At 36.6% G+C, this 22,752-nt stretch overlaps 1 protein-coding gene and 1 long non-coding RNA gene across 11 annotated transcripts in view; one reads left to right on the top strand and one right to left on the bottom strand.

The window, feature by feature from the left end:
- The window catches only part of LRRC9 (leucine rich repeat containing 9), a 118,690-nt gene that overhangs the window by 75,663 nt on the left and 20,275 nt on the right, over positions 1 to 22,752 (top strand). For all 10 annotated transcript variants that reach the window (XM_081509713.1, XM_081509711.1, XM_081509714.1 and 7 more), the window contains 6 exons: positions 4,392 to 4,522; positions 7,613 to 7,721; positions 8,430 to 8,569; positions 13,309 to 13,445; positions 18,783 to 19,000; positions 20,843 to 20,911. In XM_081509713.1, the coding sequence (XP_081365839.1) occupies positions 4,392 to 4,522; positions 7,613 to 7,721; positions 8,430 to 8,569; positions 13,309 to 13,445; positions 18,783 to 19,000; positions 20,843 to 20,911 (804 nt within the window). The remainder of the gene's footprint in view (positions 1 to 4,391; positions 4,523 to 7,612; positions 7,722 to 8,429; positions 8,570 to 13,308; positions 13,446 to 18,782; positions 19,001 to 20,842; positions 20,912 to 22,752) is intronic.
- LOC145513418 (uncharacterized) overlaps positions 378 to 22,752 on the bottom strand; it is a 58,539-nt gene continuing 36,164 nt past the window's right edge. The window contains exons 3-4 of the long non-coding RNA XR_014059376.1: positions 2,206 to 4,174; positions 378 to 2,016 (exon numbers count right to left, since the gene is read on the bottom strand). This is a non-coding gene — a long non-coding RNA (uncharacterized LOC145513418). The remainder of the gene's footprint in view (positions 2,017 to 2,205; positions 4,175 to 22,752) is intronic.

Genomic DNA, 22,752 nt, shown 5'->3' on the forward strand with positions numbered 1-22,752 from the left:
AACAGGCGTATGAAACTAGTACTGCATGTGCACCAGAGTGTTGTTGAGAATATTATCCTTCCTATCTCTCTGTGCCCTCAATTGAAGGGCCACCTCGGAAAGTGCTTTTTGAAGTAAGTGTAGGAAAAACATTTCCCCCTGAAGAAAAGTTATGCTCGCCTCGTGGACAATGAGTATTATTTAACTATCTTCCTTTTCACTTTGACTACCTTAAAGCTCAGAGCCAAATTTGTGATTCAATAACAGAAACCCTGTAGGACTTATGGTCTCTCGCCCTATCCCAACATTTGATCTCTTCTAACTTACATCATTCTCAATCTCCACTATTATTTAAATTTTACTATTTGATTATACGTTCCTCCTGTAAGCTGCCACAAATTTTTTGTAGGATGAGGTAGAATATATGAATTAATAATGAGACGTGAAGATTAGTCTGAATAACCTAGACTTTAACTGAGAGGTAATGGGAAGGCATTGAAGTTTTTGAGTAGGGGAATAACATAATTCAAAATTATATATTAGGAAATTTAACAGCAGTGTTTAGAGCAACAGACAAAAAAAACCAATAGGAGACTATTAGCTTAGTCTAGATATGAGGTACTGAGAAACTGAAATGAACCAAGGGGAAATATTATTAAAAATGGAGAGTTGAAAGGTAGAAATACTAGGAAGAATTGACAGAACTTGGCAACCAATTAAATTTGAAAGATGAGGAAAGGAAAGAATAAAAGAGGTCTATAAGGCTTAAGTCTATGCCAGTAAGACATATCATAACAGATATATTATAGGAAGAAAAGTAGTTTCAGGAATAAGATGATTAGTGTTGGACACACTAAGTTTTATATAATAGTGGATCATCTGATTGGAGATGGCAAATAGGCAATTGAAAACACAGGACTAACTTTAGATATGGACATTTAATTTACATTTGTTTAGATTTGGAAGTAATTTAAAGAGATTTGCTAGTTAAAACCAAAAGCATATACCATTGACTAAGGAAAGAGAGTAGAGAAAGTAAAGAAATCTAAGTGAGGCTTTAATACTTTCATTTAGTAAATGTAAAGAGGAAAAGAAGCCACCAAAAGTAGATGTAGCAGGAGGTAGAAGGCAATGTGATCCTAGAGTGTTTGAGAGGTAAATAGACATTGACTTTAGAAATAACATAGTCCAAAGCCTTTATTTTGTGAATGAACACAAAGAACTCCAGAGAATTTAAATGCCTTATTCCAAGTGACATGACTTTTTAATGGTAAAGCACGGACAGCTAAGTCTCACTCTGTCTCCAGGGCTCCATGGATATATAATCATACCAGGAAGTAAGGTAATGCTACTGGAAGTTCCAACCTTCTGATCATGGTTGATTTTCCTGGCAACCAGTCCCCATTCTCAGGGACTTTGCAAAAGTCATCTTGTTAAGATAAACTCAGGTGTGGTTGAAAGGCTTGTTAGGAATAGCTGAGAAGGCAATGGCACCCCACTCCAGTACTCTTGCCTGGAAAACCCCATGAATGGAGGAGCCTGGTAGGCTACAGTCCATGGGGTCGCTAAGAGTCAGACACGACTGAGCGACTTCACTTGTACTTTTCCCTTTTATGCACTGGAGAAGGAAATGGCAACCCACTCCAGTATTCTTGCCTGGAGAATCCTAGGGACGGCAGAGCCTGGTGGGCTGCCGTCTATAGGGTCGCAAAGAGTCGGACATGACTGAAGCGACTTAGCAGTAGGAATAGCTGCAGGCTCCTTTCACCTGTGTGGTTCTGGAGCTATTTCAGGAATCAAAAACAAAAACCAAAATATTATAATAAAAGATTCCCAGATATGAGAGTTGGAACATAAAGAAGGCTGAGCACCGAAGAATTGATGCTTTTGAACTGTGATGTTGGAGAAGACTCTTGAGAGTCCCTTGGACAGCAAGATCAGACCAGTCAATCCTTTAGGAAATCAATCCTGAATATTCATTGGAAGGACTGATGCTGAAGCTGAAGCTCCAATGCTTTGGCCACCTGATGCAAAGAACTGACTCATTGAAAAAGACCCTGATGCTGGGAAAGATTGAAGGCAGAATAAGAAGGGAATGAGAGGATGAGATAGTTGGATGGCATCACTAGTCAATGGACATGAGTTTGAGCAAGTTCCAGGAGATGATGAAGGACAGGGAAGCCTGGCATGCTGCAGTCCACGGGGTTGCAAAGAGTCAGACATGACTGAGTGGCTGAACAACAACATGGCTCTAATACAGGAAATTACAAGGGTTTTAGGAGCTATGTACCAGGAACAGTAGACAAAGACAAAATGTATGTTTCTTATTATAAATCACAATATCATAGCTCATGCCCTTGTCTTTTTACAGCAAAATGATAATAAGTTCAAAACATTTTGGAATATTGCTATAATCCCATTCAGTTATTATACAGTCCATAATCATGGAAATGTCTCCCAGAGTGAGGCTCCTCAGATTTGCAGCTTTCCGTTAGAGACTTTTGTCAGTTTCCTAAAACAGGAGTAGTCTCAGAAAACATAGCTTCACCCTTTCAAGCATCTGCTATATTTGAACTGAGACAATATCATCTCTTGCTCTAGCCTCTTTTGAGGTAATACAAATAATACTGGATTTCCCTCATTATATTACGTATTTATTAATTCCTTTACCCACAACTTCCCTCCCCCATTCTTTCCATTTATACCCATATTTTTCCACCTCTGGAAGGGACATTAGGTTTGGCCACTGTGCTGGTCTAGATTGCAGACAGCGATACTAGTCTACCATATACCTTCCCTCAGCCCACCTTCCTTAAAATAGGGCGAGGTGATAATAGGTGCAAAGCTAGTGGGCTATTTTTGCTACCAGGAAATACAGATACATTCACTGTTAATTCCAATTTTGCCAGATGGAGTGAAGGTAAATCTACCCCCATCAGGCCTTTAGGAATTCTGACAGAATGTTTAAAAGCATAGTTTCTTGCTTAAAAATGATCCCTATTTCTAGCACTTATAAGTGCAGGTGTGGTTCTGTGACCACTGCATCAGGTAGGAAAAAAAAGTTGAGGTGATGTGAGGAAGAAGGAAAGAAAAAGTATAATGATTTACCAGCATCATCCTCCCTTAGTAAGAAGTGCATAGTCATATCAGCATCCTTCCCCTGTCCCCTAGATCCACCAGAAAAACAGACGTCTGTCCATGGGGGACACTCTTTTAGCTCCACTCATGTTCACTGAGTGTGAGCACACTCAGAAAGGCATGTAAGCCAGACCCCAGACTGTCATGATTCTATCTCCCCCTGTTTTAGACAACCAATGTTTTAATTGCCCACTCCTATTCTCTATCAAACTACTACTCTGAAAAGGATAGTTTCCTGCCCATTGTTGCACAGTATGGGCTGTAAAGCATGTTGCTTGGTCTGAAGAAATAACCATCAACTGTCCAAATTGGTGTCATATCTTCAGTTCCAGCTCTTTTATAGCACTATGTGCATTTGCATTTACACTGGATAAGCAAATCCCAGTCCAGGGTCAGTATCTATTCCTGTCAGGACGTATTTGTAGCTCCCCAGGGCTACCAGCCTCAGTCTGACTTGCCAGCTATGTTCAGGGCCTTCCCACAGGGAAATCTGCCACATAGCCATCTGCAGTCTCTGTCTCTTTTGCTGGCAGACGGAACAGCGCTTATTGGCATTTTGTACCTAAGAGGGTCCAAGAGGAATATGTCTAGATTCAGCCTATCTCTGCGTTGCTGTAGATCCCCAATGTCCACCTATTTTATAGACCCAGGTGGCCACCTTAAGTGAACATATGGGCCTATCTGCTTGTCGATTTCAATCACCTTCCAAAATTGAAAGCGAGTTCAGATGGGCATCAATGTGCCCTACTTTAATATACCCATCAATTTCCATAGGGCTGTGCCCCATATGGACATCATTTTAACAGGTCAAGTTTTCATTGTTCTCCTGCCTGACCATATGGCCAAGCAGGAACAGTAGATGAAGGTTTCTTATTATTATCACAGCAACACATCAGAGAACTCACCACAATGTTATTCCTCAGGTCCCACGGTCCCCAGCTGGTCTGCCTTCTTCTCTGAACCTTTCAGTCTCCTATGTGTATTTTATATGTAATATCCAGAGGGTTTGGCTGTACTTAGTAGGAAATAGGGACAAATGAGTCCACTCCATTTTGACCTGGAACCAAAGAATTAAAGACATTTAGTCATCTGTAAACCTGGAGGAGGGCGTGGCAACCCACTCCAGTGTTCTTGCCTAGAGAATTCCATGGACAGAGGAGCCTGATGGGCTACAGTCCTTGGGGGTCACAAAGAGTTGGACACAACTGAGTGACTGAGCACAGCACAATCATCTGTAAGAGAGGACATCACTTTCTAAATATCTTCATGTACAGGAACCACCAGAGACTGAGTGTGCAAAAGATTTATTTGGTGGCAGACTTACTTCTGATATGATTGCTGAACGACAAGGACACTCAAACTTCACCCAAATGCAAGAACTAAATTGGACTTCATCATCCATCAGGTACAATCATTTTATTATATGCTATTTGATATTACGAGGGCTTCCCTGGCAGCTCAGTGGTAAAGAATCCATTCGCCAAGCAGGAAATGTGGGTTCAACCCATGAGTTGGGGATATCCCCTGGAGTAGGAAATGGCAACCCACTCCAGTATTCTTGCCTGGGAAGTCCCGTGCACAGAGGAGCCTGGCAGTTGCAAGGACAATGAGGTCGCAAGTTTCAGATGTGACTAAACAACAACAGCAATTTGATATTATAATTAAATGTGTAGTCATTATTATTTTTGTAAGGTTTATAATTTTATACACCTTATCCAAATATAGCCAGTAATTCAGAAAATCAACTACTCTCCTTCACAATCTCATACTAACTTTACCATCTTTGAAGTGCATTAATAACTTTTATTATCACACATTATGATTAAAAATGTCATCAAGCTCTAAGACTTTATATTTTTTTTATAACCAAGTTTTTAAAATGGAAACATACTATGTTTGCTCCTCCATTGTATCACTCTAATCCAGCATTACCTGGCTTTCACTGCTAGCATTCCTCTGATGCTGTTCTCAGGAATGTTATCATTGTTACATAATGATCTAACATTGTTAGATAATGATAATGGTTAATAAATCCTTTTCTCTTCTTTTTTCTATTCTGTACTCTTCATAGGCAGATATCTTCAGCCATAGTTTTAATTTATGATGAACCCCTAATTTAGCCCAAACCTGGGCTCCTCATTTGAATATTTGCTCCCTAGATAGCATCTAGGAAATAACATTCTCCTGTTGTTGCCCAAGCCAAAAATCTAGGGTCCACTTCTCTCTCTCCTTTGTCCTCCATTTTTAATTAATCACTACATTCTACAGAGTCTGTGTCTTAAGTATGTGTCATAGTTCCCCTCTACCTTCTTTCCATAGTCATTTCCATTGTCCTATATTGGAGAATTACCTATTTTAAAAACTATCGGTTTTTGTCTCATATAACCTTTCCTGCAAGTCCATCTATTATCCATACTGCCTACTACAATGCAAGTTGTATCAGATCACTTCCCTTCTCAACATCGTTCAGTGGCTTTCCACTGTAGAGAGAATAAAATTTTAAATCTCTGTATGACATGGGAGGCCCTTTCACTACCAGTCCATTTTTATCTCTTGTAATCATTACCTTTACTGCACCATAACTCTTTATACTCCAGAAATTCTAAAATAGTCTATTCCTTAATCTCAGTCACAAAATGCTGTTTCATGTTTCTGCCTTTGCTTGCAGCTGTTTCACTGCCGGGAACTCTTTCTTGCCTGACAGATGCCCCAAATTCTCCAAGTCTTCATTTTAAAATCTTTCTCCCTGGTAAAGTCATTTCTGACTTCCCCAAATAGGTTTTTCTTTCCCTAAAATGCCGTTATACCTAATCGTATTGTGGCAATTTTCCTTTTTTTCTTATACTTTTTCTGTATCCCATTTCTTGAGTGCATGGACAGTGTCTTTCATATTTGTAGACTTTCTAAACACATTGTCTGCACTTAGGAAATAACTAATGAAAACATGTTGAAAGAATAAGCAACTTACTAATGAGTAAAGTATGTTATAATTATAACTTAAGAGTTGAGGATTTAAAGATGTGGTTAGGCTTTTGTGCAGCAAAGGAAACCATCAACAAAATGAAAAGACAACCTACTGAATGTGTAAAAATATTTGCAAATTATATGACCAACAAGGGGTTAATATCCAAAATATATAAACAGTTCATACAATTCAATGTAAAAAAAAAAAACCTGATTAAAAATGGGCAGAAGATCTGAATTGACATTTTTACAGAACTAACATGTGACCCAGCAATTCTATTCCCAGGCATTCCATCTGGAAAAAAAAAAATGAAAAGTACTAGTTAAAAAAATACATGTTCATATGTTGCCCTATGTTCATAGCAGCATTATTTACAATTGCCAAGATATGCAAGCAGCCCAAATGGCCTTAAACAGATGATACATAAGATGTAGTATATATATGTACAATGGAATAGTACTCAGCCACAAAAGAGAACAGAATTGTGTCATTTGCAGCAACATAGGTGGACTTGGAGGGTATCACGCTAAGTGAAATAAGTCAGACAGAGAAAGACAAATACTGTATGATATCACTTGTATGTGATCTGAAAAATAAAACTAGTGGATATAACAAAAAAAAAAAAGCACAGATACAGAGAATAAACCTGTGGTTATTTGGGAGAGGGAAGTGGGGAGCAAGATAGGGGTAGGAGACTGAGCTACATATAGTCTGTATAAAATAAATAAGCTACAAGAATATATTGTACAACAAAGGGAATATAGCCAATATTTTATAATAACTGTGAATGGAGTGTAATCTTTAAAAATTGTGAATCACTATGTTGTACATCTAAAATTTATATAAATTTGTACATCAACTATACCTCAATTTAAAAAAGAAATAAATGAAATAAATTGGTATATATTAAAAAAGAAGGAATCAGAGCAAGGTGATTTAGATTTGTGCTCTTCTTCATAGCTCAAATGAAGGTAAAACAGTTTTAAAACTATCAGCTAGGAATCAAGCATTCTAACTAATTACCAAAACATCCTTATAAGGTGGAATGCCATAAAAATTTCCAGGAGATTACACAGAAAACTGTTTTCAAAGACCTTACCTACTTTCTCCTTTTCTTTCCTATCCCAAATCCCTTCCTGGCATTTCAGAAATAACCTGTTTCATATATATCCTCTACAGTTTACAACTGAAAATCTTATAGATTACCGTATCAACTTCACTATGATTTCATGAGCATGTATGTGAATTTATAAAGAAATTGGATGTTTCTTTTATGATAGTGCTGTTTATGTGGTAATAGACGTATTTCTTAAGTCAATGAAATTCTATGTCATTTTTTATACACATATACCCAACAAAAATATGTATTTATCTGATCATTTGATCCATATATTTTGCATTATGGCAATTCTTTTTCATAGAATTTGTCAGATAAATTTTTCAAAATGGCTTTGGTGTTACATGTGAGAGATTTCACCAATATAATATGCCTATTAAATTTATAACTATATTTACTCTGTCTCAATTCAGAACTGTGGATTTGATTCCAGTTGACCAATTTAGAAATGTGTGTAATGTGAATCTACAGAACAATAATCTTACCTCATTCAGTGGATTAATCTATCTGCCTAATGTGAAGGTGAGTCATTCACAAATTTTCTTTTTTTCTTTTAAGATTTTCAGTGCAGGTTGTAATCTTCTTTACTTTGGACTAAAATGTATATTCATGTCATTAAAGAAAAGAAATTATTTCCCCTAAAGCATTTTTTCACCAAGCAAAAAAGCATTACTCCCCAAAGTGGTTTCAAATGACCTCAATTTTATGTGATTGTCTTATAAGCAGTGAATGTTCCTCTCTAATAGGAGATGGGATGGAAAGCTGCCTCTGTCGTGAGCGAAGTTGGAGGGCACTATGGTTCTCAAAGCAGCCTCATTGCCTCCTATCCTATAGCTTTGAGACATCTATTAAGACCTTTTAAACTTAGGGAAATAACAATCTCTCCAGCTAAAGAGTTATTTCATCTAGATAAAGCTTGGAGAAGTCAGGAGTACAGATTGAGAAAGTTGAGCAGCTTTCTAGGGTCTCCATTACTTTGTCTGAAATGGTGTCATTTCTCAGCATGTCAAATAATAAAAAAACACTTTCAAAGTCAAATCCAGACAATTTGGGACATAAAAATTTGTCATTTTTAACACTAATATATTAAATTATGTTGTATAGTCCCAAGTTTTATCCATAGCATCTAAATAGTTTTTAGGATGGTGATAACCTCAAACCAAAGATATACATATATATACAGCACCATTCATATTTTAATAGCTGAGTAATCAGGGATTCTTTCCGTAGGTGTTATGCCTAAACTATAACCATATTGAATCAATCATACCCCGACTAAAGCCTCAGACTCACTTGACCAGTAGACAGCTGCTCTACCAGAAAGTGCCTTCAAGTGGCTATGGGCAGCAAGGGACTTCAAAACTAAACAGGTATTATTCTTTTTTTACAACTATAAATAATTTTGGTCAGGAATTTTAAAAGCAGTTAGTTATATCAATGTCAGTAGCAACATACATTTAGCTTATTTAATACTTAATAGCTGCCTAGCAAAAATAAACTTTGTAAATAAAAAGATACCAAAATACTCCTTTGTTATTGCTTTTTCCCTGCTTCTTCCATTTCATACCCATATTGTAAAAAAATGAAAAAAAGTAAAAAAAACCTTGTATGTTTAAAGACCGTGGGTTTGTTTGGATTTTTTTGAGATACAATTCACATACCATAGCACTTACCCTTTATGTACACTTCAACATTAGTCATGAGGGAAATGCAAATTAAAACCACAATATGATACTTTAATTCCATTAGAATGGCTGTAATAAAAAATGTAGACATCAAAAGTAGGGAAAACCACTAGACCATTCAGGTATGACCTAGATCAAATCCCTTATGAGTATACAGTGGAAATGACAAATAGATTTAAGGGACTAGACCTGATAGACAGAGTGCCTGATGAACTATGGACAGAGGTTCGTGACATTGTACAGGAGACAGGGATCAAGACAATCCCCATGGAAAAGAAATGCAAAAAAGCAAAATGGCTGTCTGAGGAGGCCTTACAGATAGCTGGGAAGAGAAGAGAAGCGAAAAGCAAAGGAGAAAAGGAAAGATATTCCCATCTGAATGCAGAGTTCCAAAGAATAGCAAGGAGAGATAAGAACGCCTTCCTCAGCGATCAGTGCAAACAAATAGAGGAAAACAACAGATTGGGAAAGACTAGAGATCTCTTCAAGAAAATTAGAGATACCAAAGGAACATTTCATGCAAAGATAGGCTCGATAAAGGACAGAAATGGTATGGACCTAACAGAAGCAGAAGATATTAAGAAGAGGTGGCAAGAATACACAGAAGAACTGTACAAAAAAGATCTTCACAACGAAGATAATCACGATGATGTGATCACTCACCTAGAGCCAGACATCCTGGAATGTGAAGTCAAGTGGGCCTTAGAAAGCATCACTATGAACAAAGCTAGTGGAGGTGATGGAATTCCAGTTGAGCTGTATCAAATCCTCAAAGGTGATGCTGTGAAAGTGCTGCACTCAATATGCCAGAAAATTTGGAAAACTCAGCAGTGGCCACAGAACTGGAAGAGGTCAGTCTTCATTCCAATCCCAAAGAAAGGCAATGCCAAAGAATGCTCCAACTACTGCACAATTGCACTCATCTCACATGCTAGTAAAATAATGCTCAAAATTCTCCAAGCCAGGCTTCAGCAATACATGAACTGTGAACTTCCAGATGTTCAAGCTGGTTTTAGAAAAGGCAGAGGAACAAGAGATCAAATTGCCAATATCCGCTGGATCATCGAAAAAGCAAGACAGTTCCAGAAAAACATCTATTTCTGCTTTATTGACTATGCCAAAGCCTTTGACTGTGGGGATCACAATAAACTGTGGCAAATTCTGAAAGAGATGGGAATACCAGACCATCTGACCTGTCTCTTGAGAAACCTGTATGCAGGTCAGGAAGCAACAGTTAGAACTGGACATGGAACAACAAACTGGTTCCAAATAGGAAAAGGAGTACGTCAAGGCTGTATATTGTCACCCTGCTTATTTAACTTATATGCAGAGTACATCATGAGAAACGCTGGGCTGGAAGAAACACAAGCTGGAATCAAGACTGCTGGGAGAAATATCAATAACCTCAGATACGCGGATGACACCACCCTTATGGCAGAAAATGAAGAGGAACTAAAAAGCCTCTTGATGAAAGTGAAAGAAGAGAGTGAAAAAGTTGGCTTAAAGCTCAACATTCAGAAAACTAAGATCATGGCATCTGGTCCCATCACTTCATGGGAAATAGATGGGGAAACAGTGGAAACAGTGTCAGACTTTATTTGTTTGGGCTCCAGAATCACTGCTGATGGTGATTGCAGCCATGAAATTAAAAGACGCTTACTCCTTGGAAGGAAGGTTATGGCCAACCTAGATAGCATATTTAAAAGCAGAGACATTACTTTGCCAACAAAAGTCCGTCTAGTCAAGGCTATGGTTTTTCCAGTGGTCATGTATGGATGTGAGAGTTGGACGGTGAAGAAAGCTGAGCGCCGCAGAATTGATGCTTTTGAACTGTGGTGTTGGAGAAGACTCTTGAGAGTCCCTTGGACTGCAAGGAGATCCAATCAATCCATCCTAAAAGAGATCAATCCTGGGTGTTCGTTGGAGGGTCTGATGTTGAGGCTGAAGCTCCAATACTTTGGCCACCTCATGCGAAGGGTTGACTCATTGGAAAAGACCCTAATGCTGGGTAGGATTGGGGGCGGGAGGAGAATGGGACGACAGAGGATGAGATGGTTGGATGGCATCACCGACTCGATGGACATGGGTTTGGGTGGATTCCAGGAGTTGGTGATGGACAGAGAGGCCTGGCGTGCTGCAATTCATGGGGTCGCAAAGAGTCGGACACGACTGAGCGACTGAACTGAACTGAAGTGTGAAATTCCTGAGTCAACTTCTTAAGAAACTGCCACACTCTTTTCCAAAGTGGTTGTACCAAATTCCATTAGGAAGAAAAGCTTTGAGGGTTCTAATTTCCCCACATCCTCACCAACATTTGTCTACATTTTTTATTACAGCCATCCTAATGGAGTTAAATAAGTATCTTACTGTGGTTTTAATTTGCATTTCCCTTATGACTAATGTTGAGCAGCTTTTCATATGCTTATTAGCCATTATTTTATCTTATTTGGTGACTGCCTGTTTAAATATTTTGCTTATTTTTCAGTTATGCTGTTTGGTTTTTTCTTATTAAATTCATCAAATATTCTGGATACAACACCTTTATCAAATAAATGATTTACAAGAATTTTTCTCTAAATGTGTGGCTTGTCTTTATGTTTTCTTAAATGATGTCTTTTAAAAGAATTTTAATTTTGATAAAGTCCAATTTATCAACTTTCTCTCTTACAGATTATGATGTTGTTGTACCTAAGAACTCTTTGCCTAACCTAAGATTACAAAGATTTTCTCATGATTTCTTCAAAAAATTTTTTTTTCTTACATTTAGGAGTATAATCCATTTTGAGTATATTTTTGTGTATATTGTGAGGTAAAATGTGAGAGCTAAATTGAATAGCCTTGGTAACTTTGTTGAAAATCAATTGACTATAACTGTAGAAGTTTATTTCTGGACTCTTAATTCTATTCCATTGATCTGTGAGTCTGTCTTGCAAGTTCCAGACTGGTTTGATTACTGCAGCTTTGTAAGTTTTGAAATCAGAAAATGTAAGCCCTCCAACCTTGTTCTTTTCAAAGATTATTTTAGATATTCTGGGTTGTTTGCATTTCCTCATAGATGCTATGATGAGATGGTTATTTCCTGGAGAAAAAGAAAAGGGAGAAAACCTGCTAGACTTTGATAGAGATTGAATTGATTCTATTAATCACTTTTGGGAGAACTACCGTCTTAGTAGTAATAGTTCTACTGTGTGAACATGAGATTTTTCTCTCTTCATTTAGATCTTTAATTTATCTCAGCAGTGTTTTGTAATCTTCTTTATATACATTTTGCACTCCTTTTGTTAATTTTTTTCTGAAGTATTTTATTAATTTTATAATATTGTGAACAAAGTCTTAATTTCATTCTCATTTATTATAGATGTATAGATATTCAATTGATTTTTGTATATTTATCTTTTACTCTGTATCTTCATGAATTGATTTATTGGTACAATGATAGATTTTTTTTTTTGGTGGATTCCTTCAGATTTTCTAAATACAAGATCATGTCATCTGAGAATAAAGTTTTACCAATTCCTTTTCAGTCTAGATTTGTTGCTGTTCAGTCACTCAGTCATGTCAAACTCTTTGCAACCCCATGGACTGCAGCACACCAGGCTTCCCTGTCCTTCATCATCTACCAGAGCTTGCTCAAATCCATGTCCATTGAGTCAGTGATGCCATCCAACCACCTCATCCTCTGTCATCCCCTTCTCCTCCTGCCCTCAATCTTTCCCAGCATCAGGGCCTTTTCCAATGAGTTGGCTCTTCACATCAGGTGGCCAAAGTATTGGAGGTTCAGCTTCAGCATCAGCCCTTCCAGTGAATATTCAGGATTGATTTCCTTTAGGATTGACTGGTTTGATCTCCTTGCTGTCCAAGGGACTCTCAAGCATCTTCTCCAGCACCACAATTCAAAAAGCATCAATTCTTCAGCGCTCGTCCGTCTTTATGGTCCAACTCTCACATCTGTACATGACTACTGGAGAAACCATAGCTTTGACTAGATGGACCTTTGTTGACAGAGTAATGTTTCTACTTTTTAATACACTGTCGAGGTTTGTCATAGCTTTTCTTCCAAGGAGCAAGTGTCTTTTAATTTCATGGCTGCAGTCACCGTCTGTAGTGATTTTGGAGCCCAAGAAAATATAGTCTGTCACTATTTTTTTCTTTTTCTTGCCTGATTGTGCCAGCTGTTGCTTTTTATTCTGAGTAACTCTTTCTGTATTTCTTTGTTTTTTATCATATAAAACTGATTTTAAAGAAGAAAAAGTGATTATTATATGAATTATAAAGGCAGAATGTTATAGCTTAATTTGCTCTATTAGTAAATTCATTCTTTTTCTTCAATTTATAGTAAGTACATAATAAACTGCCTTTTTATGTTTATACAAACAGCTAATTTGAAATTAAGTTTATGGGCCAAACTGACATTTGTGTTTCAGAGATACAATGAGCAGTGAAAATTTGCCTCCAATAATGAACAGTTTAGAAGTTCTTCATTTGGGCTACAATGGAATTTGTAATTTGATTCAGCTACAACTTAACAGACTAAGAAATTTAAAATTCCTCTTTCTTCAGGGTAAGTAGCAACACTGTTAATGGATAAGTCTTTATTATTAAAAACTGACTTGATTATTGTTGGGGTCCTTTAATGGACCGGAACCTGGTGGTACGGAGTCGACGGATAAGAAAGAAAGAAGGAAGAAAAGAGGCTGATATTTCCTGGTTTACACAGAGTGTCAACAGCGGACACCTGTGCTCCGTGGAAGCAGCCTGAAGGGTGGAGAGAGAGAGAGATGAAGAAAGACACGGGGTCCGATTTCTGATGGAACAGGGCGTTTATTCAACATATTGTGGGCATATATGTACTGTCTACGGAGAAGGCAATGGCACCCCACTCCAGTACTCTTGCCTGGAAAATCCCATGGACGGAGGAGCCTGGTAGGCTGCAGTCCATGGGGTCGCTAAGAGTCGGACACCACTGAGCGGTTTCACTTTCATTTTTCCCTTTCATGCAATGGAGAAGGAAATGGCAACCCACTGCAGTATTCTTGCCTGGAGAATCCCAGAAACGGAGGAGCCTGATGGGCTGCCGTCTATGGGGTCGCACAGAGTCGGACACGACTGAAGCGACTTAGAAGCAGCAGCAGCATATACTGTCTTACAAGATAGCTTTTTTAGCAGAGATAGGGATCAAAAATGTTACAAATTATCCAAGAAGCCTGAGGCTAGAATCATTCTCAAGAGAGGGGGTTGTAAAAGTTACTTTCTGTATCAGAAGGGAAGAGAGTTTTAAATGGTTACTTTTCACTGTATGGAAAGTCTACTTTCCATACGAACGAGATACATAAATTCCTATTGTTCCCGGGAGCCGGCTCGCCCGCTTGCCGGGGGCCCTCTCGTACCTGCATTCAGGAGCTGATAAGGAACAAGAGTATTTATGCACGACCGAAAACAGCACACAGGAAGCCTCCTGTTAAATGCCTCCTGACAGATTATCATCCTATTTTGAAAGCAGATATAAGCATCACTGTTAGAACAGATTCATTGACAAAAATATTTGAGTAATCACAAACGGGTTTATCTTGAGTTATTTATATAAATAATGTAAATACAATATTCTAGGGCTATAGAAGATTGCATTCTAGCTCACCAAAGCACATGCATTTTTTATCCAGTATGAATGACATAATAAGGGCTGGGACTAGAATGGTGTCATGGTGTCAGTGGAAAGGGTGAGTAAAGGGGGAGTCCTAAAGGTCATTTAAAAGAAGTAAATATTAGGACTTGGTGACTAAATATACAAGGAGAGAAAAATAGTTCAGGATGTTTTCATGCTTTCATTAAGACATTGGCAAATAAATTTCTAAAGCTAGGGAGAGGATAGTGTTGTGACCACTCTGAGACATAAAAATGGAAACTTTTTCAAGTAGTGGTACTGGACCACAGATCAGAACTGGAGATGTATAGTTTAGAATTATCCCAGTAGAGGTGATAGGTCAAGTCATAGTATATATGCTTATTTAGGAAATAATGATAAAAGAGAAAGAATGAAAAGCCAAAAAGACATGTAGAGACACAGCTCCCCCCTACTACCTCTCAATAATTCCCTTCCACACCCCATTCCCAGTGTTAAGAAGGCTGGAATAAAAAGAACCAGCAGAGGAGCCATTCAAGAAATTTTGAAAGAAAACCAAGAAATACAAACTCTCAATGTCAGGAGAAAAAGGGTGATTGACCAAAATCAAATGTTGAAAAGAATGAGGCCTGTGAAAAGAATATTGGTTGTAGACAATTGGATTCAACAAAAAGGAGACCACTGGCAACTTTCAGAGTATCAGATTTGGAAGTGTGGGAAATTATTGGATAGGCAGTAAAAACAATAGACAGAGGTTAGAGGCTGCATGTTCAAGGAACTTGTCCTTGAAAAATAGGTAAGAGATGGTAGCTAGTGAAGTTATGAACATATTTGAAGAGGTCAGTTAGGTTCAAGATACAGAACAGGAGGAGGTAGAAAATTCTAAGGTCAGTCTAAAGGGAGAAGAGGGCAAAAGCTTTAGAGAAGTACACAAATGTGGGCAGTAATAAGATCAGGTCATGCCAGGATATATCAGAGAGTTAATGAACCTACATTTCACCTGCTGCATTAAATTTGCTAAGATGGTGGAAAAGTCTTTAGGGAAAGGGCAGGGTGGGGCTGTAGGGAAGCAAGTTAGATTCTTAAGGATTAAGAGCTAAATTTATCTAAAATGTAACTATCTAGTTAAATAAGTGGGAATTTTCAAAGAGTGGCAAATTCCACTAGTCATAGAAATGTAAGATCCCTGAAATCACATTTAGCATTGTTGTTTTAGAGTTCTCTTTCTTAAATATGTTAATGAGCATTCAAAAGTGAATGGCCAAAAACATGCTACAGTAGATATTATTCAACACTTAAAGCTATCTCATGTGATTTTTATACAACTGGATTTAAAATATTAAAAGTGACAGTCCAAAAAATAAATAAATAAATAAAAGTGACAGTCCAAATACATAATTTTTTGAAAGTGATATACAACTGAGTCATTTTTCTTAATCTGATTTAATAGACATTTTTTCATTTATAAGTAAGGCTCTGGTAATGTTTCAATTTAATTGTGTGATTTAATTCTGTGAGCAATTTTATTGAAGGTTACAATGTCATCAATTTATCTAAAGAATGAAATAAAATAAGATAAATTTCACATATTTAATCCATTCTGAAACACCCCCTTTAATATTTTAACATCTTGAAATCAGGTGGTATCTTGATTGATGGCATAGTTTATCTAGCTGAGCTTTTTTTCCCTTTCTTAGTATAGACAAAATATTTGACATATCTTAACAATTGTTGACATCTTAAATTCTATGAAATATGTTAAATTACAAAGAGAAAAATTCCAAGATATTCCACGTATTCAATAATTTATTAGCTTTCTAGGACTACCATAACAAAGTACCACAGACTGGATGACTTAAACAACAAAAATTTATTTCCTCACAGTTCTTGGCCAGAGTCCAAGATTAAGATGTCAGCAGGGTTGATCACTTCTGTGGCCTCTCTTCTTGACTTGTGATTGTACTCTGTATGTTCACATGGTCTTCCCTCTGTGTCTATGTCCTAATCTCCTCTTCATATAAAGACACCAGTGATACTGGATTAGTGCTCACCTAATGACCTCATTTATTTAACATTAGTTACCTCTTTAAAGATCCAAATATAGTCACATTCTGAAGGACTAGGGATTAGGACTTCAACATATAAATATGAGGAGACACAATTCAGTCCAATAATAATCAAGAAGGATAAATAGTGGGTGAAAGACAGAATGGCATAGTAATAACAGCACTGTAAAAGGTCTAGGTTAGGCCTAGTGTTGCTACCTTTATGTCATTCAGCAAGACAATTTCTCTGACCCTCGGTTTTCTGATGATTAAAAAATGATAATATTTTCCCTGTCCTAATTTGAGAATCTAATAGAAATAAAAGCATTTGGTCAACTCAGGGTTCCTCTTCTTATATAAGTTATTTATACTTAACAACTATTGATTGCTACAGTAGAAAGAAATCATAGGTTATAATGAAAGAATTGAGGTTCTAAAAAATGTAATAAATTCTTAATTTTTTAATGTAATTGCAGTTCAAAAATATGTTGAGAAGGAATTAACAGCATGATTAAGGTATCACTAACATACAGCAAATTAGTTTATTAATAATACAGCATAATTAGCAATGCAACAAATTATTTTAGTAAATAATTAATATATCTATTTGAATATTTATTAGAATAATCCAGTATACTCAGGAAGAATATCTTTTTTTTTTCTTTTTTAACTACTTCCTGGTACATTTTGATCTTTTTTTGTTTTTTTTTTGGTTTTCATTTTATTTAAGTATAGTTGATTTGCAATGTTGTGTTAGATTCTGGTGTACAGCAAAGTGATTTGGTTATATATGTATAAATACATTTATATACATATATATTCTTTTTCATATTCTTTTCCAGTATGGTTTAGCATAGGATATTAAATATAGTTTCCTGTACTATACAGTAGGTCCTTGTTGTTTATCCATTCTATATATAATAGTTTGCATATGCCATCCTTCCTCCACCCCCTACCCCCTTGGCAACAACAAGTCTGTTCTCTATGTGTCTCTAAGTCATTTCTGTTTTGTGAATAGATTCATTTGTGTCATATTTTAGATTCCACAGAGCTTCCCTCATAGCTCAGTTGGTAAAGAATCTACCTGAAATGCAGGAGACCCTGGTTCGATTCCTGGGTTGGGAAGATCCCCTGGAGAAGGGATAGACTACCCACTCCAGTATTCTGGCCTGGAGAATTCCATGGACTGTATAGTCCATGGGGTCGCAAAGAGTCGGACACAACTTAGTAACTTTCACTTTCACTCTCAATTCCACATATAAGTGACATCATATGGTATTTGTCTTTCTCTTTTTGACTTATTTCACTTAGCCTGATAATCTCAAGGTCCATTCATGTAGTTGCAAATGGAATTATTTCATTCTGTTTTATGGCTGAGTAATATTCCATTGTATACATGTACCACATCTTTATCCATTCATCTGTCAATGGACATTTACGTTGTTTCCATGTCTTGTAAATGGAAATGGCTCTTGTAAATAGTGCTGCAGTGAACACTGGAGTGGAAGTATCTTTTTGGTTTCTTGTTTTCTCCAGATAAATTCCTAGGAGTAGGATTGCTGAATAATATGGCAACTCTATTTTTAGTTTTTTGAGGCAGCTCCATACTGTTCTCCACAGTGACTGCATCAATTTATATTCCCACCAATAGTATAGAGGGTTTCCTTTTCTCCATACCCTCTCCAGAATTTGCTATTTGTGGACTTTTTCATGATGGCCATTCTGATCAGTGTGAGATGGCACTTCATTGTAATATCATTTGCATTTTCTCTAATAATGAGTGATATTGAGCATCTTTTCATGTGCCTCTTGGGCATCTGTATTTCTTCTTTGGAGAAATGTCTATTAGGTTTTCTGCCCGTTTTTTAATTGAGTTGCTTGTTTTTCTTGTTATTGAGTTGTATGAGCTAGGAAGCATATCTTTTGCAGCACTTTTATACATCTACTTTTATCAGTATCAACTATTTTAGCACTTAACTGTTGAACAGACAGATTGGGTCAATTCGGTACATTTTCTACATCATATCTTGATCTTTCACACATAAAGGAGAAATTTTACCTAGTATTATTTGATGATGATGCTACCTTCCTATAAATTAATGTTTTTCTCCTTGGAAATATGTTCTATTAATTCTTCACTTTTAAAAAATCATTTGATAAAAATACATAAACAAAGATAGTTAATTTATTCAGTTTTGGCTCACTTGACATATCATGAGTTACCTTTTTACAGGAAATGAAATTAGTCAAATTGAAGGACTTGACAACTTAGAAGTCCTTCAAGAATTGGTAGTGGACCATAACCGCATCAGAGCGTTTAATGATAGTGCCTTTGCCAAACCAAGCTCTCTGTTGGCACTTCACCTGGAGGAAAACAGACTACGAGAGCTGAGCAAATTACAACCTTTGGTAAAACTAGAGAAACTCTTCCTAGGATATAATAAAATCCAGGTAACATTATTTTGTTTTGTTATAAGATTTGCAAGACTTAACCCCTCTAAACAGAAAGCTGTCAAACACACCAATGAATATTTTGCTAGTGAGCTACTTATCATTTATATGACATGTAAATACTGTGGGATACAGAAATGCTCACCCTACTTCTAGACTTATAAACCTGACCAACCCACATGCATCCACCTGGATATCCTCTAAGAGATCTTTTTAGTTCCTGACTGCTCTTGGTCCGAGCTGTTTGTGCATCTCACACAAACTTTGCCTTTAAACTTAACATTTGTACTTGGTCTACCTGACATTTGAATCAAACTCCTGATAATGAATTTTGACTTGGCTGTAATATTTCATCTTTTCCCACTCAAGGCTTCCTGCCTTTGTTTCACTTTATCATAATTCAGCCTATTTCCATTAGGCCACTGCCCCAACCAGCCCTGCCCAAGCTGTCTTCTGAGACAGTATGCAGCTAAGAAGTATACACATAATCATACACAATCCTAACATTTCTTTTAGTATTATGCTGATGATTGCTTAGCCCTTCTTGTACCAATTTTGTTATTTCTGTCCATACCTTGAAGACAACCTTGAAGACAAACTGAACTGTGTACTGCCACGCAAGGGCAGGGACCAAGTCTTTCTTGCCCACATTTGTATTAGTATATAGCATTGTGCCTGGTACATAGTAGATACATGATTAATATTTGTTTGTGGCTTTACTTGCTGAAGTTCAGGGAGATTTTCTGGAGTGATATAAAAGCCTGAGCAGTGCCCTTTTCTACCTAGCAAGTAGGAAATATATATACAGGGAAAATAACATACAATTAATACATCAAGTTTTAAACAACATTCATCTGAGAAGATGAATGCCAAAGCTGGCAATGGTTCTTTCAAAGCTTTATCTAGAAGAAATCTAAATTAGGAAAATTGCGTTCCTATAGGAACTCTTTCCAGTGATAGAAATTGAGCTAACACAAAGGATTTGTCAAATCAGACTTACATGAATCTGAGACTTTACCCAGTATCAAGCTTTACTAATAATTTCAAGGATACACATGGTTTGGGGCATTCCTGTGGCTTCTCAAATTCTACTTCCAAGTGATCTAAAATAGGTCTAAAATTTTTTTATAGTTACTCGATGAATTGGCTAAACCCACTTGTCATTGCAAATAAGAACAGGAGCATATCAATAACCGTTTTATTACTGTGAACTAGCAACCACCTTAAGCTGATCATGTTGCCTAAATTTTGTCAGCAATAGCATTTTAGAAATAATTTTGCAAAAACTAAAATGTATTTGCAAACTTTAACCAATGTTAAATAATGATACATAATCCCATTCAGTAGCAAAAGCAACTCATTTAACTAGAGAAACAGTTTTTCAACCATATATATTCCCAGCAAATATGTTAGTATTCAGTCCATTCAACATGACATGCTCCTTCCTGGTTAAGGTTGTGCTTGATATATACCTTTGAAATTGTTCAGACTAGATTCACCCCCTTTTCTGCACATGTAGGTCAGTCCTCTTAGGAATTAACCAAATACAATCTGAGTTTTAGAATAGATCATAACTCTTCTGAAAAAAATATGGTCTTTCCTAACAAGGGCTGCTGTATGGCCTGTTTTCCATGTTGGCACATCATCTTTACCCAATCATGTATTTGGAATCAATAGTAAACAGATCTATCTTTAATCAACAATACAGAATATTGTCACTCAAGCTCATTTCAGAAGATTCAACTCGTTACAATCCAACACCTACATATAATAACTTCAAATCAGCATATATTTGAAGATGTTGGGTAACCAAATAATAATTTACTGCTTAATTTTTAATAGGATATGGCAGAACTGGAAAAACTTGATGGTATCTCTTCCCTCAGAGAACTTACAGTTTATGGCAATCCGGTGAGTGTTATTTTTCTAATTTATCAGTTAATTTACTTTAAATATAATCTATAGTTGTATACAGTTTATTTTTATATACTGTGAGAAAATATTTAATTTTATCTATTTCCACATGCATGACAAGTTATCCAAGTACAATTTATTAACTAATGTCTTCTTCCAACTGATTACAACATAAACTGCCGTTGTCGTATACAACAGGGTCTACTTCTTGGTTCTACTTTGTATTCATTGGTCTATTTGTCAGTCCCTATAACAATATCAGTCTATGTTAATTACTAAAGTTTTATATTAAGTCTTGATATCTAGTAGAGTAGGAACCTCTAATTTTCCTTCTCTTCCGCCTTCTCTCTTTTTTTCTTCACTGTCTTAGCTATCCTTGGCCCTTTACACTTCCTGTGAGTTTCAGGAAACAGTTTCTCAAGTTATATGAGAATCTTGATAATTTAATTGGAAATTGGAATTGCATTGTATTTATAAATTAATTTTGGGGAAAATTTGCCACTTTTACTGTTGGAGTCTTTGAAGGGATTAAATAAGCAACTACCCTTACTCACCTAACATTTGAACAAATTGAGAAATATGACAGTGGCAGACAGAGAGGTGAGAATGTTTTGCTTAGTTTAGAATTTTCACAAAGCCAAATGGCCCTGCCAACAGTTGCCAAAATTAATCCTGATGACTCAGTAGCGGGAATACTTGACTGAGGCCTTTCCACATGGAAGGAGAGCTTCTCCTGCAAGAGCAAAAGGCATTCTCCCAGCAATAAGCTCTTTCTGAAAAGAAAAGACAGGAACTAAACGTGACCAGTTTAATCTTCCCAGATTTATCAGTTAAATCACTCTACTTCCCCAAGTAGAGGAGTGAAGGGACTGAGAGAGCCAGTAGTGCCACATCATAGAGTTACTTCCACCAAGAAAGAAACACAGTAAGTAGTCTCCCCCAATATTTTTAGCTTTCATCCTTCTCATTCACAAACATAAAGAACCCTGTGTTTATTTTATGTCCTTCAATAAAGGTCTGTGATTTTCTCCTAAAAGTTTTAATCATCTTTGGTTTAATCATCCTGTTGTTTTATTTTTTTTTCATTTCTGTTCTTTTAGTAGCTGTTTTAAACAATATCTTTTTTTATGTTTTTCTAGTTGTTTGCTACTAGAGTATAGAAATTGTGATTTTTTGCATATTACTCTTTATCCAGGTAGCTTCTGAACTCTCTCTTAAATTCTAATGGATTGTAAATTTTGTTGGATTTTCTCTGTAGACAATCATAATATTTGCAAACAATGACTCTAATCTTTCTTTCCAATCCATATTGTTTTATTTCCTTTACATCTCTCAGTGTACTGACTAGGACGTCTAGTACAGTATTGAAGAAACACACTCATAGTTACTGACTTCAAAGAATGCTTCTAAATTTTCACTATTAAATATGATGTTTGCTATAGGTCATGGGTAGATAACCTTCAGCCTTTTAAGGCACTCCCTTTCTAATTCCAGTTTGCTACTTGTTCTTATCAGGAATGGACACTAGATTTTAACTAATTGGTAATATAGTATTTATCTTTAATCTGTTAATATGCAAATTAAATTAATAGAATATAGTGCTAAACCATCCTTAAATTCTTGGGATGAATATTACTTGGTCATCTTTTATACTTTACTGGATTCAATTTGTTAAAATTTCATGTAACATATTTGTGACCCCATGTACTATACAGTCCATGGAATTCTCCAGGCCAAAATACTGGAATGAGTAGCCTTTCCCTTCTCCAGGGGATCTTCCCAACCCAGGGACTGAACCCAGGTCTCCCACATTGCAGGTGGATTCTTTACCAGCTGAG

Source organism: Giraffa tippelskirchi, chromosome 7 (assembly GCF_054371585.1).
Source record: "Giraffa tippelskirchi isolate mGirTip1 chromosome 7, T2T-mGirTip1v1.2.pri, whole genome shotgun sequence".
Classification (NCBI taxonomy): Eukaryota; Metazoa; Chordata; class Mammalia; order Artiodactyla; family Giraffidae; genus Giraffa; species Giraffa tippelskirchi.